A 17,398-nucleotide genomic window follows, 5' to 3' on the forward strand; every position below is an offset into this window, starting at 1 on the left:
GGATGTTTGCTGTGGTCAAAAGCCAGCAGCGGCATTGATGGACAGAGCTATTTTGCGCTGCTTCATCTGCATTCCCAAAGAATGAAACTGACCGGTAGATTTACTCTTCCCCCCCCACCGCCTTCCTATTCCAACATCCTGAGTGTTTTTGCTTCAGTGTTACAGAGCAAACCCCCAAGGAGTAATGAGGAGTATTAACTGACGGAAACACTACTCACTGCCTCGGCTTCCTCTGCTCAGCCCCGTCCAGTCCTAAGCTTTGAACCAAGGTATCCTGCTGCAACTGAAGTCATGGGGATGTCTGCCGAGGACAGCAGCAGCACCCGTCCCAGAGGTAAAAATTGAGAAATGAAGGTTGGGGGTTTTTTTTAGGGGCAGCATGGGATATGTAACCCTTTCTACTAAGCAACAGCCAAATACGCAAGTCACCCATTTATATCGATCTGCTTCTTTCTTGCTTTTACATGTTCCACAGCAGTAGCGGCAAAAGGATAATTTTATTCCGTACAGGGGGATGCAGGAACCTAATTCCCAAACTTCGTGGTTGGAGCCAGGACAAAAACGGGAATCTGATTTACGTTTGAACAGAAAGTTCAACCTATTTTAACGTGGCGACGTTCCACAAATCTCCTCCATCTCTCGCTTTTAAAATGTTGGTTTAGGGACAACTCAGCCTGAACAGGTCTTGATCAGCTTGGGTCATCCCAGATGTATTGACATCATCATTTAATTCTGCTTGAGAATCAGCTTGGCCATCCCAGTCCTGGGAGGCTGCATTTTCATTGCCTTCTTACCATGGTGGGAATAGTTAACAATCCTACAATCACTTTCTTCTCCCTCAAAGCCCCCTAAAAGCACAGCCTCCTCTGTGTAGCAAGAACCCCTCCCGGAGGGATCTTTCATGTTTCAAGCTTAGGAACCAGAGCTAATGGTCGACCAGCTGCAAAGTTATGCATTCATTTCCCGTTTCCTTCCTGCATCCTTAGATGAAGCATTCCCGTCTGGTTAAAAACACACTGCCTGGAATTTTACTGCCTTTCATTGTTGTTGCCCTAGAGGGAGAATGGCCAGAGCTGGAAAAAGCAGAGAAGCTGGCAAGAGGGGCTGCCTTGAAGTGGGCATCTGGGGTGTTTAACCAACCAGACAAGCTGGATAGTCTTCCGCAGTACAAGATTCGAGAGATGCAGCGGAACAGGTTCATTGAATCCCGCCTAAAGGTAGGTAAGTGTCACGGGATAATTTCATAAAGTCCAAGGGTCCTTGGTGGCCTCTGAGCTTGGTTGTTTTCTTGCGGACCTAACTAGATAACATCATCAGGGCTAGAGGGAGTAGGGTTTGTGGAGAGAAGGAAGAGGGGGAGGACTGCAGGGATCTTGGTGCTCTCTGACCTTCAGTGTTTTGTTGCAGAAGTTTCATTAGGTTTAGGTTTAGGTTTAGGTTTTATTTAATTTATATACCGCCCTTCTCCCTGGGGACTCAGGGCGGTTCACATTACCCAACTAGGTAACATTATCAGTGCTAGAAGTGGGGGAGAGGAGGAGGAGGAGGACTTACGGGAGTGGGGTTTGCACCTGTAATGACTTACGCCTGGCTTTGCCTCTAGTCCACTGCTCAGTCCTATCTGGAAGGCATAAACACGGGCCTGGAGGAGCTGCATTCTGCCCTCACTGATGTCCACCATGTTCAAGAAGAATTGGGGAGCATTCAGAAGGATCTCACGTCATGTCTCGATTCATTTCGGAGCTTACAGGAGCTACGAGAACTGGCCATGAAGCAAGAGCAGCTGGAGGCAGTGGTCCAGATGTTGCCCCAGCTTTTCTCAGGTGACTTGCGCCTTGCGTTAGGCTGCTCCGAAATGCATTGCCAAATTTTATGGCAGACAGCCAGAGGTGAAGAATCCTTAACACAGAAGGACACACTCTGAATCTGTCCCTAGACCCCATGAAAACCTTAGATTTAATTCCAGAGCTCTTTTATGAATAGCCACCGAATTATGTATATGTTTGTCCCAGAAAGGGGAAAGTGTTAAGAACAGGGAGAACAGTCTTACTAATGGAATGTTATTATTACTTCAGCTTTAATTAAATGTCAGCAACATGAAATTTTTATTCTTCTTTTGGCCTTAGCAACCTTTGGAGTGAGGCTCTTGATTCAAATGTGGACTTCAGTTCCCAAAATTTTGCATAGGCATTGACTGCTTGCCCCAAACCAGGAATGGAAGTTTGTGTATTCCTAATTACATCTGAGTAGTTTTCACCCCAGCACAGTTTCTGTTTTTTCCCCCTTGTTCTTTATTATTTTCATTGCTCTCTTGATCAGTACAAATTTAATCACAATTTTGAAAGTATAAGAATGAATGTTCTACTGGAGCCCAATATTTTTATGCTGTCTTTATATCAAGATGTAAAAAAAATATAACATGCAATTAAAGGGGCTATTTAATTGTGGGAAGCAGGCTGACTTTTTTAATAATTTACAAAAAGAAATTCTAATTGCCTGCCACGAAGAAAATACAATATATTGTAGGAAACATCACAGTCAAAAAGTAGGCATAGAAGGAGGTTTCATGAACTCACCATTTGGTGACTTTGTAACTTCGTTTCAACAAATTATGGTTATTGATGGATTGATTTTTTTATCCCATTTTTTTTTCTAAGGCAGGGGTGTCCAATCTTGGCAGCTTCAAGACTGCCTGTCTGGCTTGGGAATTCTGGGAGTTGAAATCCACAGTCTCAAAGTTGCCAAGGGTTAAGGTTGGACACCCCTGTTCTGTTGGATTGATGAAAGCATGTAGTTTTTCCTCTGCTCAGTGTACCAACCATTGTTCAATATTGTCTTCATTTCCTTTCCTTTTAGAGGTTTTGATTTGGAAAGCTTACGCTCAATCCCCCTCTCTCCTTTACTCTTCTCCCTGCAGTACCTCAACTCATTTCGGAAGCTTTCAATCTCTTACAAAGCCAGAACCTTTTGAAAGCTCATCTAGGGCTGATGGACTTGGAGAGCTTACGGGATAGCATCCTATCCCAGTTGCATAACCGCAACCTGCTCAGCTCCTTCAATCTGACCAGCATTGAATCCTACTTCGGAGGTCTCCTGGAACTTACCGATGCCTTGGCCCAGCATCTGTGGCACACAGTTGCCCATGCCACGAAATTGGTGTCAGAGGATCCATCCCTTTTTGTATCAGCTGTGCGGATCATTGAGAGAGAGGAAAGCATAGATGCCAACGTGCTGATGAGGGCCCAGCCTCATGGCTTCCTCCCACCGGGACGGCCAAAATGTTGGAGAAAGAAATTCTTCCAAGTCATTCAAGACACGATCGTAGCTTCCTATTTCCAGGCTGAGCCAAAGAAGACTCAAGGCCAGCGGCTTAGTAGCCACTTGGCATCCTTGCAGAGTAACATCCTAACTGAATTATGCAACGTGAAAGATTTGATGGTCCAGTGCTGCCCTCCTCATTACAACATCCTCACGGCCTTTGCCACCATGTTCCATCAAGGCCTAAGCAATCACCTACATCACATTCTTACCTGGGACCTAGACAAACAAGAGATCTTTGCTCTGCTCCACTGGGTAATCCATGTCTACCCAAGGTTGGTGGTGCTGTTAGCGGGTGCTGAAGGCCGTGAGCAAAGGCATTTCCATACTTTTTAGGAAGAAATTCTGGAAATGATATTGATGATTGTAACATCCATATAGACGCAGAGTCCATTATGCCTCAGTAGAAGGAATCCAATATGGGTGCATGTTAGAATTTTACTCATGGTATATCCAATCCAGCCTGGCATGTTGCAAGAACGCTAAAAGCTCACTTCTGCATTTTTGTCCTGACTTTTCCCCTTTTTTTATCAGTTCTGAAATGATGTCTCACCCACACCTGCTTCCTGAAGTGGACGTCTCAGCCTTGGGTCCTATGCTTCCAGCAGATACAATAGGCTTTCTGGAAGAGTCTTACCTGGGGAAAGTACAGGTGAGTTATTTATTATTTTATTTATTTATTTTATTTTATTTTTATTACATTTATATCCCGCCCTTCTCCGAAGACTCAGGGCGGCTTACAAGCTTAGCAGTAGCCTTCATTCTATGTATATGCCTGCTTGTTAGGGCTTTCACACCCCCCCCAAGCGGCATTATTACAAAGTCAGCTTAATTGCCCCCAACAATCTGGGTCCTCATTTTACCTACCTCGGAAGGATGGAAGGCTGAGTCAACCTTGAGCCTGGTGGGATGCGAACCTGCAATAATTGCAGGCAGCTGGAAGTTAGAAGATCAGGGTCAGGGTTTTGAAAATCCAATTATCTTTGGGCACGGAAGGAGGTCTGAATGTCTTTAGCAGTGATTGAACTGGAGTCTGTGGGCTACTATGAGAAGGTAATCCAAAGTTTTAGGCAACTTCTTTTCCTGTACTACCTGGGATTGCTTTCCATTGGAGATGCTGAGCATACATTCTAAGATTCTCTATTATCTAACATCCAATTTTTTTACAACTCAACAATATTGCAGTTTGGAATAGAATAGAGCTGGAAGGGACCTTGGAGGTCTTCTAGTCCAGCCCTCCGCTCATGCAGAAGAACCTATACCATCTCAGACAAGTGACTGTCTAGCCTCTTCTTAAAAATCTCCAGTAATGGAGCGCCCATGATTTCTGGAGGCAAGCTGTTCCACTGGTTGATTGTCCTCACTGTCAGGAAGTTTCTCCTTAATTCCCGGTTGCTTCTCTCTTTGATCAGTTTCCAACCATGGTTTCTCGTCCTGCCCTTTTTGGTGCTTTGGTGAATAACCTGACCCCCTCTGCATTGTGGCAGCCCCTCAAATACTGGAATGCTGCTATCATGTCTCCCCTATTTCTTCTTTTCTTTAGACTAGCCAAACCCCAAGTCCTGCAGCCGTTGTTAGTATGTTTTAATCTCCAGGCTTTTGATCATCTTAGTTGCTCTTCTCTGATTTTTTTCCGAACTCTCAACATCTTTTTTTGTGGTACGGTGACCAAAATTGGCTGCAGTATTCCAGGTGTGGTCTTACTAGGATTTTATAAAGCAGTACTAATACCTCACGTGATCTTGATTCTGTGTCTCTGTTTATACAACTTAGGGTTGTATTAGCTTTTTTGCCAGCTGCTGCACACCGCTGGCTCATGGTTAAGTGATCGTCCACTTGGACTCCAAGGTCCCTCTGACAGTTACTGTTTTTAAGCCAGGTCTCGCCCAATCTGTACTTGTACCTTTGGTTTTTCCTGCCTAAATGTAAAACTTTGATCCTAACATTATCACGGGAGAAAGTCCAAATCCTCTTCAGGAATCTTGATTCAGACTCCAATTTGGAGGTTGACCTAATGGTGGAACACCAGCAGCCCCGCCTGGGAGATGGGTTGAGTTTTGCAGCCATTTTACTGCAATGGAGAAAGCTGAAAACGGGAGATGGAAAGGTTGCAGCCAAATCCAGGCACTACACTGTTTATGGCAGTTGATTTGAGTGGGTTTAAGCAGACCCAGTGAGACAAATGAATTGGAACAGGTGGAAGCTCCTAAAAGAGCCGGCCCTTTAGTTCATTTCAAAGGGTCAGGATTCCTGGATCCCGTTTTGTTTCCTTCCTCTAGGCTAGTATTGCAGAATGGTTGCAGAAGGCTCTCGAAATGGAGTTTGAGGAATGGCTTTGTGGAAAAGAACCCGAATCTGACTATCAAGGCTTCTTCCAGACCAATCTGCCTATCATTGCCATGAAGGTTAGGAGGAATTGGGGAGGCAAGGAGGAGACTTAGCTAACTGAACAAAGGAGATATCTTTAGTTGCAAAAGCTAAATCATGAGTTTGATTTCCCCATCTGTTCTTTCTCTCTCTCTCTCCCTCTCTCTCTCTCTCTCTCTCTCTCTCTCTCTCTCTCTCTCTCTCTCTCTCTTTCCCATTAAATATCTCAGATGCTTGATGAAAACATTAAAGTGGTGTCGCTCATCTCTGGGATTTTCCAGCAGAAAGTTCTCGAAATGGCTTTGGGAGAGTTGGAGGGCTTTTTGACCAGGTCAGTTTCACTGTGTACTCCAAACTAATTCCAAAAGACAGGATGGCCTGTCTACTACGAACTCAACACGGCAGGAGAAGGAGCTTTGGGCCCAGGCTGTAGACACATTGGAGCCGAATCAAGTCAAAAGTTCATTTCTGAACATTCTAGGTTCATAATTGGATCTATCTTGGTCCTGTCCACCATTAGGTCAGCTTATTGGTGGTTCTACAGCCGTGTGGGAAAGGGGGTTGACTTGCAAGCTGGAAGTATGGTGACTACATGGATCATTCCATGCCCGCTATAACCTCTGGGTGAGCAAGGGCCCTATGATATATGTATCTTTCCTTTCTGCAGCCTGCATGAGAAACTGGTGGAATTTTGCAAAACACATCAGCAAGAGCCCATGGCATCTACATACTACACAGCAAGATTGTTGTCCATGGTCAACAACTGCTTGGCTCTCAGGTATTCCCGAAGGCTGTTTCTGGTATTCTGTACTTGTCTCTCATTCCAGGCTCCATTTTCTTCATCTTCTTAGCCATCATCCAGAAGGCTCCTTCTTAATTATTTCTCTTCACTTTGCTGGCAGCTCTTCCATCTCAGCCTTGTGTGCCAATGGGTTGCCATCTGAAGAGCCTGCCAGGATACTACCATCTCTACACACGGCCTTAGAGAAAACTCAGAAAAAGGCATGCCACCTTCTACTGGAGGAGATGCTCGCTGACTTGAAGGTACTCCTCATTCAGGATCATTGGGTGTGGTTTTGGCTTAGGGTGCTTGGAGAACCTAATTAACAACAGTGGTTATTCAATACGCCATGATCAAACAATTCATGGCTTAGCTTGCAACCTGAACCGGATTACTGATTGCTACATATCTGGCAAAAACAGAGCAGATTCCAGCTGCCTTGTTCAAATACACACCACCACTTGAGAAGCGAGAACTGCACCCTATATAGCACATAAGGCTGAAGCAAAACAATGGTCAAAAGCTGTATTTTGCTGGATGTTGATATAAACAGTTCATCCAGTAAATCCTATGCATCTTATAACATAAAGGTAAAGTTTTCCCCTGTCCAGTCGTGTCTGACTCTAGTCTAGGAGGCTGTGCTCATCTCCGTTTCTTAGTCAAGGGAGCCAGCGTTGTCCGAAGGGAGCCGTTACCTTCCCACTGAAATGATACCTATTTATCTATGTGCATTTGCATGCTTTCGAATTGCTAAGTGGGCAGAAGCCGGGGCAAAGAACCGGAGCTCACCCTGTCTCACGATGCTTGGGTCTCAAACCCAGGCTGTCAGCTTTCCAACTGACATGTTCAGCATCTCTTAAGTTCTGAGCCATTGCGCCCCATTGTAATACAGATCAAGGCAAACCAACTGGTTTTTCTTCAGCATCTATGTTTGCAGATGTCCATACTGGTTGTTCTTTCTGAGTCTGCTCTTGCATCTGATGCTGACCATGCTAATCTCAAATAGGTTAACTTTTATTTAAAAGCTACCAGAATTTTCTCTCTTTTGCTACTTGGCGTGCTGTTCTGAGCTCCTCTAAATAAGAGGAGAGAAGAGTCGGTCTCTTGTGGTCTGTTCCAGCCACTCTTTGCCCAGTTGCCCTCCCGCCAGTGGCTGCTGGATGACTTTCAGCTGACGAACAGCATCTGCGAGGTGATCGACAAACATGCGGACGGTTTCTGCAGAACTCACAAACCTAACAGCCTGGTAAGATCCTGGCCACCGCTGGGGGCATCAATGGTGGGGAAGATCGATCGACTCCTGAAAGTGTGAGCATCATTCTGAGGTCATCATAAGCCTAGATCAGTCTGTTACCAAAACAAGAGACAAAGGAAATCATTCCCACCCAAAGAGATTCTAGACTGCTACGTGATGCACATAGGAGAGAAAGAGGAATAAAAATTATCACAGGACGCTGTCTTTAATCCTTCTAGATAGCCTTTTTCTCTATAAAATTGCATTCCTGCAAAGGTGATCTGTAAGATGCCATATGACAGATGGGATAAAAACAAACAGAGAGGAGCAGAGACAAAAAAACTTGGAAATCCCCTTTTTTCATCATTCCTTTCCCTCCACTTTTATTTATTTATTTATTTTATTTTAATTCCATTTATATCCCGCCCTTCTCCGAAGACTCAGGGCGGCTTACAAGCTTAGCAGTAGCCTTCATTCTATGTATATGCCTGCTTATTAGGGCTTTCACACACACCCCAAGCGGCATTATTACAAAGTCAGCTTAATTGCCCCCAACAATCTGGGTCCTCATTTTACCTACCTCGGGAGGATGGAAGGCTGAGTCAACCTTGAGCCTGGTGGGATGCGAACCTGCAATAATTGCAGGCAGCTGGTGTTACTTAAGGAGGCATTAGCCCACTGCTCCACCAAGGCTCTTCTTTTTAGATAATCATTTTTCCCCCTCACACACTTCATTTTTCACACCCCCTTCTCTCTCACACCCAAGCTCTACAGAGAGAAGTCATTCTTGATTGAGACCTACACTGATGACTTGCAGAAGATTACCTAAGTTTCAGTCAAACATCACACCTGATCTTAGCGTTGTAGGTGTCAATTTTGTTCTACCTGGGAGATGCCAAGACTGAAGCCAGAATCTTTTTCATACAAATCATTACCCTCAGCCAGATGGACTGTTGGCTGGCTGGCTGGCTAGTTGTAGATGGAAGGGATTTAATTGGACATCTGGTGCACTGTGTAGTGATTACTACTATCATTTTGATTATTTTGGGTTTATTGCTTTTGCTGCATTGAGATAGATATAGAGAGCTAGGAATAGATAGATAGATAGATAGATAGATAGATAGATAGATAGATAGATAGATAGATAGATAAAATAGATTAGATAGGTAGGTAGGTAGGTAGGTGGGTGGGTGGGTGGGTGGGTGGATGTATGGATGGATGGATGGATGGATGGGCGGGCAGGCAGGCAGGCAGGCAGGCAAATAGCTAATAAGCAAAGAGCTGAGTCCCTCCGCAACTGAGAAAAGATTTTATCTGTTCTCAACATAAAAATATAATCAGCACTTTGAATTGACTGGGTTCCTACAAGAGTGGGAATTGTGAGATCCGTTCAAAAGAAGGTACCAACCGAGCTGAATCTGGACTCAACATCATTTGACAGAATACCCATTCTTGCTTTCTCTGCATGTAACTCTGTATGTTAAACTTGCTTGAATCATTCACGTATGGCTTTTGTAGGTATTATCTTCAAAAGTATGTTTAGCACCCTTTAAAAACATCTGTGCAAAGCTTCCCATTGACTCAATGAGATCTGTTATGTCATGACTGTATATAAGTGGCTTTTGATAGTTCAGATGAAGAAGAGAAACTCTGAGCTAGTTAGGAAGGCATCACATTCAGTTTTCAGGTGGCCACATCTTGTCCTACCCTCACCCCCACCGGTGAAGATTCCTAAGTTTCAGCTCATCACAATCCAAGATAGTTAGTGAGGGCACGTATACTAACCAATTGGATTTCGGCCGTATCCATAAAACAGCACGCCTCATTTTCCTTCACCTTATAATGCCCACTCAGTACCTGCTGTCAGAAGCTGAGCACCTGGTCATGAGCCAGTATGTGAAGTCCCTCTTACAGAAACGAATGACGTGTCGAACAGCCGAGGAGAGGAGTAAGATGTCCACAAGGATGCTGGAGGACACCGCTCAGCTGAAGGAACTCTTCTCTGCGCTGGTGAGAAAGAGGAGCAGAGAGGAAAAACCTCTCCAGGCTGGGTAGAAATACTGCAAAAAAAGGGGTGGAAATCTCTGGGGAGAGGCAGTCTATTTTGACCAACCAAGGGTAAGGGGAAATGATTACTACAACTTGAGAGGCAACAAGCAGAAGGATTTTGCATGGTTTAATTATGCCCTTTTAAAAATAGACTAAAACTCAACACTGCAGTCTCATGCCCAGAAAACAGAAGTTTTAAGGTGATGCGGGGGAGAATTGCAAAAATAATAATAATAATAATAATAATAATAATAATAATAATAATAATAATAATAATAATAATAGTTTGATTTATTAGATTTGTAGCCATTGCAATTAAATCAAAATGCAATTGAAAACTGGCAGCAGTTGGCATAGACCAAGAGAAACTATAATGAAGCATCCATGCTATGAAAACAGTCAACTAGAAAAAAAACATTTGTGACTCCAAATGTGTCTGATTATTTGTTTATTTGACGATCAAATAAATATAAATAAATATGTGCAATTTTACTTCTGGTTGAGTGTTTTTAATAGCATGAAAACTTTCTTGTAGTTTCTTTGGGTCTATTTATGCCAACAGCTGCCTGTCTTCCTTGATTGCATTTTTGCAAAAATGCAATTCTCTCCTACATCGTTTGGAAACGTCTGTTTTGTGGGTATGAAATTGCAGCGTCGAATTTTAATCTGTTTTAAGAGTAAGTGAATTTGTAGGTTTTGAGCTGCCCGGCTTTCCTTCCTTCCCAGGGCTTGGAGGAGGACAAACTGTCCCTCAAAGTCATTGCAGATCTGCAGCAGATCATCAGTGTCAAGGATCCTTCTATGCTTGGCCTGGAAGTGCTGGAATTCATGACAAAATATCCCGATATCAGGTAGGATGCCCAAGTTGTGAAAAAAGGATAATTTTCCATCTTTTAATTGCAACATCCTCTGGCATTTGGGGACTGGGTGAGAAACACGGACACTGCTATAATGTTCCTTTAACCCCCGATACTCAGGACCGTAGGGGTAATGAGGGATCACTAATGGTACTTGATTGTTTTATTTATCATGAAGTGTTATCATCTTTACATTTCCTTTTATATCTAGTATCATATCTATATTCCTTTCATATCTAGTATTATTAATACCTGGAAGTCATTAGAAAAGCCAGCTTGCAAACGGGTAAATATGTACAATATCTGTGGAGTTTTTGGTGCTCTCAGAGCTTGAAGCTTTGTTCTCTGTTTATATACTGCTGAACACTCCCACCAACATTGGCAGGGCTGGCCACTGTACATGAACAGAGAGTACTCTTCTGGCAGTGAAGATGTTACCTAGCTGGGTAATGAAATGTCTGCAAGAAAACAGCCAAGCTGTGGGACCATCCAGGATTTCACAGTCCAACGTTAAGCTATGAATATTCTCTTCTAGAAGTACAATATCTTTCTGTCCTACTACTGTTCCATCCCTAATCAGAAAGTGAGAAGATTTTCCAGGAGTTTCCATTCAAGAGACTGAATGCACCCTGTATTTTTGGGATCACGCAGGCCTTTGTAGTGTATCTAGATGGCAGGCTGGGGCTGGAGAAAAACCCACGCAGGAGAGAAAGCTGATAACAAATTAACTATCTGGCAGAGAAACGCCTTCTTCATTAATCCGCAGGCTTTCCTGCAGAGTTGACAGAAGAATAAACCAAAGAAAAAGCCTCCTCCGTGTGTGTGTGTGTGTGTGTGTGTAATATCTCAGTGCTGCTTATGAGGTGGAGCATGATCCATACAAACTGACATGATAATAAGTTAGTTTTGAACTCTTTTCTCGTGTCTGCTGTAAAAAAACGGTAATCCGGTTATCCTTCTGGAACCTGTTTTTTTTCCCATTTTCCTCCAGTGAGGACCACATTTCCATGTTCTTGTACTTGCGGGGCGACATCTCTAAAGAAATCTGCAATCAGGTGCTGGGAGTCATGGTGAAAAATCCTCAGGTCCTACCGGAGAACTACGATCCCGTTTTCAGCAATATCTTGGTTCCTGCTCCGGAACTGCCCTTCTGCCTTGGCAAGTCCAAATGTGCCTGAGAGCTCCTATCTGTAGCTGGTGCCGATGCTGGCATTTGGCAGAATTAGCTTGGAATAACTGCATTCTAGCCACTGCACCACCGTGGCTCTTAGGACAGTATCTTCACCACTACATCACATTAATGTTTGGGCTATGAAGCAAATCCTGGCTTAATGTCACCTCTGAGCTTCTGTTGCTGAACAGGGACTGGAACTAAGTCTTCTTAGTACAGTATCATGCCTTAACCCCTAAAGTACATTAGTTTTGAATTTGTGGTCAATATACTGTGGAGTATTAGGCTGGTTAAGCAAGCAGGGGCTTAAAGGTTGAGAAGTAAAACAATCTAATTTTATCCGGAGAAACCAGATACTGAATATACTCATGAATAAGCCGGATATTTTAGATTCTAAAATACAGCCAAGATGGGCTTATATGCAAGCATAGACAATGCTAGTTTTTCCCCCAGCAAAAGCTGCTGCTTCTCAAAATAAGGTCACAATCCACACAAGATCCACCCGGAAGTCTTGTCACCCAGCTGTAAGTCCTCAAGGCTTTTCCCTTGGGATCTGTAGTGGAAAAAAAGGAAGGACAAATCAAACTGATTAAGGGAATCACAGGTGTGGGATTGTGGAAAGTTTCTCAATGCAACAAAGAAAGAAAAATAGTAACAGAAATAAACACAGAGGCTGAGAGTTGGAAGCAGGTTTTTTTTAAAAAAAATAAAAATATTTATTAAAATAAACAAACAGGCTTTACTCAAGGGAAGGTTTTTGAGCTGGTCATTCAGAATCATTTGACACAAAAGGGAGATTGGATGAAAAAATGCCAGTTTGAGTTATTGTATCTCTTAAATTATTTTTGATCAGCCCAGCTTGGGTTATTGTATCTCTTACTGTATCTCTTAAAGGGGGGGCATGACAGCTCATGGGTTAAAGATGCAGTGGCGTAGCGTGGGTTGTCAGCACCCGGGGCAAGGCAACCGGAAGCGGAAATAGAGGGGCGGGCGGGCGGTGACGTCACGGCACTGCCGAAAAGACGCGCCCCGCAGCGGCGTAGACTTTCCAAGAAGAGTCGCGCGCATGCGGGATGCTTCCGGGTCCCTCTCGAGGGCGGCTGGGCGGGGCTCCGACCTGCAAGAGCCGCTGCATTCAAGCTCGCACATGAGCCCCGCTAAATAAAGCCACGCATGCGCACGAAGCTAGGCCGTCCGTCCATCGGCTCCGTCTTCGCTTGGCCAAGCCTGCTGGGGCGCCTGCGGGGCGCTTGTGGTTGGCCTGAGCCTGGGCGGAGAGTTGGCCGCTTCTATTTATTTTATTCAGTTTATGTGGCCGCCCATCTCACCTGCCGGACTCATTTCGCTTTGCAAGAAAGAGCAGCTCGAGAGCGGAGCCAAGCCAACTCTGTGCAGCCCTTGGGGCTCCCTGAGCAGCTCAGTGCGAGCGTGCCCCCCCAGATGTTGCGCCCGGTGCGGCCGGCCCCCCCTGCACCCCCCACGCTACGCCACTGTAAAGATGCTAAGCTTGTCGGCTGAAACGCTGACAGCCCAGGTTTGAGATCCGAGCACCGGGCAACAGGGTGATCTCCCATTACTTGCCCCCGTTCCTGCCCACCTAGCAGTTTGAAAGCATGCCAACAGGAGTAGATAGATAGGTGCCACTTTGATGGGAAGATAACAGCACTGCCTTCGCTTCAGTGTATAGTCATGCTGGCCGCATGAACACACATGTGTCTTCAGACAACACTAGGAAACGGAGATGAGCACCATCTCCTATAGTCAGGCACGACTGGTCACCTTAACAGAACAGAATAATAAAGTTGGAAGGGACCTTGGAGGTCTTCTAGTCCAACCCCATGCTCAGGCAGGAATCCCTATACCATTTCAGACAAAATGGTTGTCCAATCTCTTCTTAAAAACTTCCAGGGTTGGAGCACCCACAACTTCTGGAGGCAAGGAGTTCCACTGATTGATTGTTCTCACTGTCAGAAAATTTCTCCTTGGTTCTAGGTTGCTTCTCTCCTTGATTGGTTTCCATCCGTTGCTTCTTCTCCTGCCTTCAGGCGCTTTGGAGAATAGCTTGACTCCCTCTTCTTTGGGGCAACCCTTAGATATCTTTACCTTTACCTCTTATAAGAAAACCTGTAAATTAGTAAGTTCAAAGCTTGGGGCCAGATGTAATTGAGTAGGGAAAAGATCCTATAGCTGGTATTTTGGATTGAGAGCTCTACCTCTTACATTGCTACATTCCTGGCAAATGCTTCAAGAAAGCATCCAGTCCGGATCTTATTAAGAGGTTAGTATGCAAACCACCAGCACTCCAGGCCTTAAGGGAGATAGACAATCCAACTCTCTTTTTGTCTCATGACTATCACTCCCCATTCTCCGCACTGCAATGCTGAAATTCAGCTTCTTTGCTGGACAGAGTTGAAAATAAATAGTGTTCTGGCATTAATGACGAAACAACTGCCAGCAAGCCAGAGTTTATCAAGTTAAGTCTTGTAACTGCAATTAGTCTATATGCTGCCTTGCAGATCTAGAACTTCTAAAGAGTCTTGCAAAAGAAAAAGAAAGAACCGTGTGAAAGAAACTCTTTCGCAATTGTTCGTAATGCAGAGTTGGGAAACGCTTCCTCAGCCTCTTTCTAATACTTTCGCCCTGGCTATATTAAACCTTTGAGACAGACTTCACTGTTTATCCTATTACGTGCAATAATTTTGGAGTAAAAGAGTTCCTCTGAGTCATACTGTACCAGCAACACATCATACGTGTTCCCAATCACCTACTGTCACAAATATTCTTCTGATCAGGTTTTCAGGCTGGGGAGGGGAGGAGAAGCCCTTGGTGGTTCCTCACTGTCCCATTATCACCTTGAATATTATAAATGGGGGGGGGAAGAGTTACTGGGTTCATAGAGCATTTTTGCCTGCTTTGACTCAGCTGGGAGAGAGACTCAGCTTTTCCATATGTACTAAATTCTGCTACCCACTAAGTTAGGATGTGCTTGAAACTGCATCACGAGCATAGGTACATGAAGTCAAGAATATACGATTTAAACTGAGATGACAATACAGCGTGGGAACTATCCAGAGAGAAGAAATATTTGGGGGAATATTAAAAACGCAGAATATATTTTCCCAAAGAAATAGTGGAGAAGATCTTTTAAAAGGCAGACACTTCTACACACACACACACACACACACACACACACACAGCCAGACAACTCAGTGAAAACCAGCTTTTAGAAATGCAGATGTAATAATCCATTCAGGAAAGTTGGAGCTCTCCAGCTAGCAGCTGAAGAGATCAGGAAGACAAAGATCCTGAAAATCTACATATCCCGCCCAAACTTTTAAGACAGGACATAATAGGACTAACCCACCACCATCAGAATACCAGAAAGGCACACTCAGACTCAGGTCAAAGTTCATGACACAGGAACAACTCCAAGAAGGTATAAAAACCCATTCCCTACTACATGTACTCTCTTTTTATTTCCAGAGCCATCTTTCTGTCTGGCTCTCCTCTTCAATAAACTATAACCTTCTTTCTAAAGCAATTGCCATGTTTAATAATAATAATAATAATAATAATAATAATAATAATAATAATAATAATAATAATAATAATAATAATAATAGTGATGATGATGAAGAAGAGGAGGAGGAGGAACCTTGGAGGTCATCTAATCCAACCTCCTGCTCAGGCAGGAAACCCTATACCATTTCAGACAAATGGCTGTCCAGTCTCTTCTTAAAAACTTCCAGTATTGGAGCATTCATAGCTTCTGGAGGCAGGTTGTTCAACTGGTTAATTGTTCTGTCAGGAAGTTTCTCCTTAGTTCTACGTTGCTTCTCTCCTTGATTAGTTTCGTTCCGTTGCATCTTGTCCTGCCTTCAGGGGGTTTGGAGAATAGCTTGACTCCCTCTTCTTTGGGGCAGCCCCTGAGATATTGGAACACTGCTATCATGTGCCCCCTCGTCCTTCTCTTCGTTAAACAATCCCGGCTTGGCTTGGACCCTGATGAAGACTTTTCCTTCAACAACAGGCACATGCAAAAAGACATAAGAGCAGCTTTGATGGATCAGAGCAAAGGCTAATCTGGACTACTTCTGTGTTCCTTAATGACCAAATAGATGCCTAGGAGAAACCAACCAAGGGACATAATGTCCTACCACTCATGTTCCCCATCAACTGTTATCAAGAACTGTGTGTCCTCTTGTACTGAAAATAATCTATGGTCATCCTAGCTACTAGCCATAGAAAGCCTTAAGCTCAGGTAATCACTAGCAACTGCAATCCATGAATTTGATAAGAGGCATGAACAGAAGAGTCTAGTGTGATTTTTGTACACATATTTTTCAGACAAGTAGTAACTGAATTGTGTTCCATTCTGCTTCCAATTGCAGTAGCCAACTTGATTTTCTGGGACAGCCATATTTGCTATATACCATATACTGTGGGAAACAATTTGGGGCACTTATTAACGGTCAGCAGCCGCCCCACTGTTAGTCACTAGCTGCTTTTTACATCCATTCTTTGCAATTGTTCAAAGTGTTGCAGAGTTAAAATAATAGGTAAAGGTAAAGGTTCCCCCACACATGCGTGCTAGTTGTTTCCGACTCTAGGGGCCGGTGCTCATCTCCGTTTCAAAGCCGAAGAGCCAGCGCTTGTCCGAGGACGTCTCTGTGGTCATGTGGCCGGCATGACTAGACGCCAAAGGCGCATGGAACGCTGTTACCTTCCCACCGTTGTGGTCCCTATTTTTCTACTTGCATTTTTACGTGCTTTCGAACTGCTAGGTTGGCAGAAGCTGGGAAGAGTAACAGGCACTCACTCTGTTACGTGGCCCTCGGGATTCGACCCGCCAAACTGCCGACCTTCTGATCGTCAAGCTCAGCGTCCTAACCCACTGAGCCACCGCGTCCCTTATAATAGACCCTCTCATAAATAAAATAGCGAGCATGAATTGTCTTGATAAGCAGGAAGAAAGCAAACAACAGTTGGAACTGGGTTAAAATGTTTTAATTAACTATTTTAAAGACTTAGTGAAATGGATTTGGCTCCAGAGACTATAAATATCAAGAAAACTGGTTAGCCAATCCTCTCTATTAACCACCACTGTTTTCCAAACCACCAACAAGAAAAAAAAAACAGATTCTTGCTGTATACGCATTGCAGAAGTAAGGTAGGAAATTTGACCACAAAAGATGCATTTTTCAGGAAGTGTTTGCAAGATCCTTATACCTTATCAGATTTTTATCGGATTCTTTGCAGACGGTAATATTACCACTCAAGGGGAATTCAACAAATGCACGGAAGTGGTTCATCTCACATTGATCTGATCCACATTAAGATATGGTTTTGTGTAGCCACGCAGGAGTCACTGAAGAAATTCATACATTGCACTAATCTATAATCTTATTTGAGGTTGGGACCGCATGGTGTGTGAACTCAACCATCGTGGCTTAATAAGTTGCATGACTCAACTAATTGTGACAAACCCTGCAAAAATAAACCATGGCTTGGCTGGAAGGACAAACCATGTGTTTCTCCTTCAACTTTTCATTGAAAGTTGAAGAAAGATTAGAAGGTTTTACTTCAGTGTTTCTATTAAATACTTTACCAGCAACACATCA

The 17,398-nt window shown here is 43.8% G+C and overlaps 2 protein-coding genes across 3 annotated transcripts in view; both read left to right on the forward strand.

Moving 5' to 3' along the window:
* Nucleotides 1-17,398, forward strand: part of PDP2 (pyruvate dehydrogenase phosphatase catalytic subunit 2) — a 259,441-nt gene that overhangs the window by 210,946 nt on the left and 31,097 nt on the right. The gene's annotated exons all lie outside the window — the stretch shown is intronic.
* EXOC3L1 (exocyst complex component 3 like 1) lies at nucleotides 292-11,784 on the forward strand (the record flags this gene model as incomplete). The annotated part of the gene is made up of 13 exons (XM_083370873.1): nucleotides 292-334; nucleotides 1,057-1,217; nucleotides 1,604-1,823; nucleotides 2,918-3,593; nucleotides 3,853-3,970; nucleotides 5,598-5,723; nucleotides 5,916-6,016; nucleotides 6,353-6,463; nucleotides 6,588-6,729; nucleotides 7,587-7,712; nucleotides 9,555-9,710; nucleotides 10,476-10,600; nucleotides 11,598-11,784. The coding sequence occupies 13 exons, from the start codon at nucleotides 292-294 to the stop codon at nucleotides 11,782-11,784; spliced, it is 2,292 nt and encodes a 763-aa protein (XP_083226999.1).

Source organism: Vipera ursinii (genome assembly GCF_947247035.1).
Source record: "Vipera ursinii genome assembly, chromosome: 10".
Lineage (NCBI taxonomy): Eukaryota > Metazoa > Chordata > Lepidosauria > Squamata > Viperidae > Vipera > Vipera ursinii.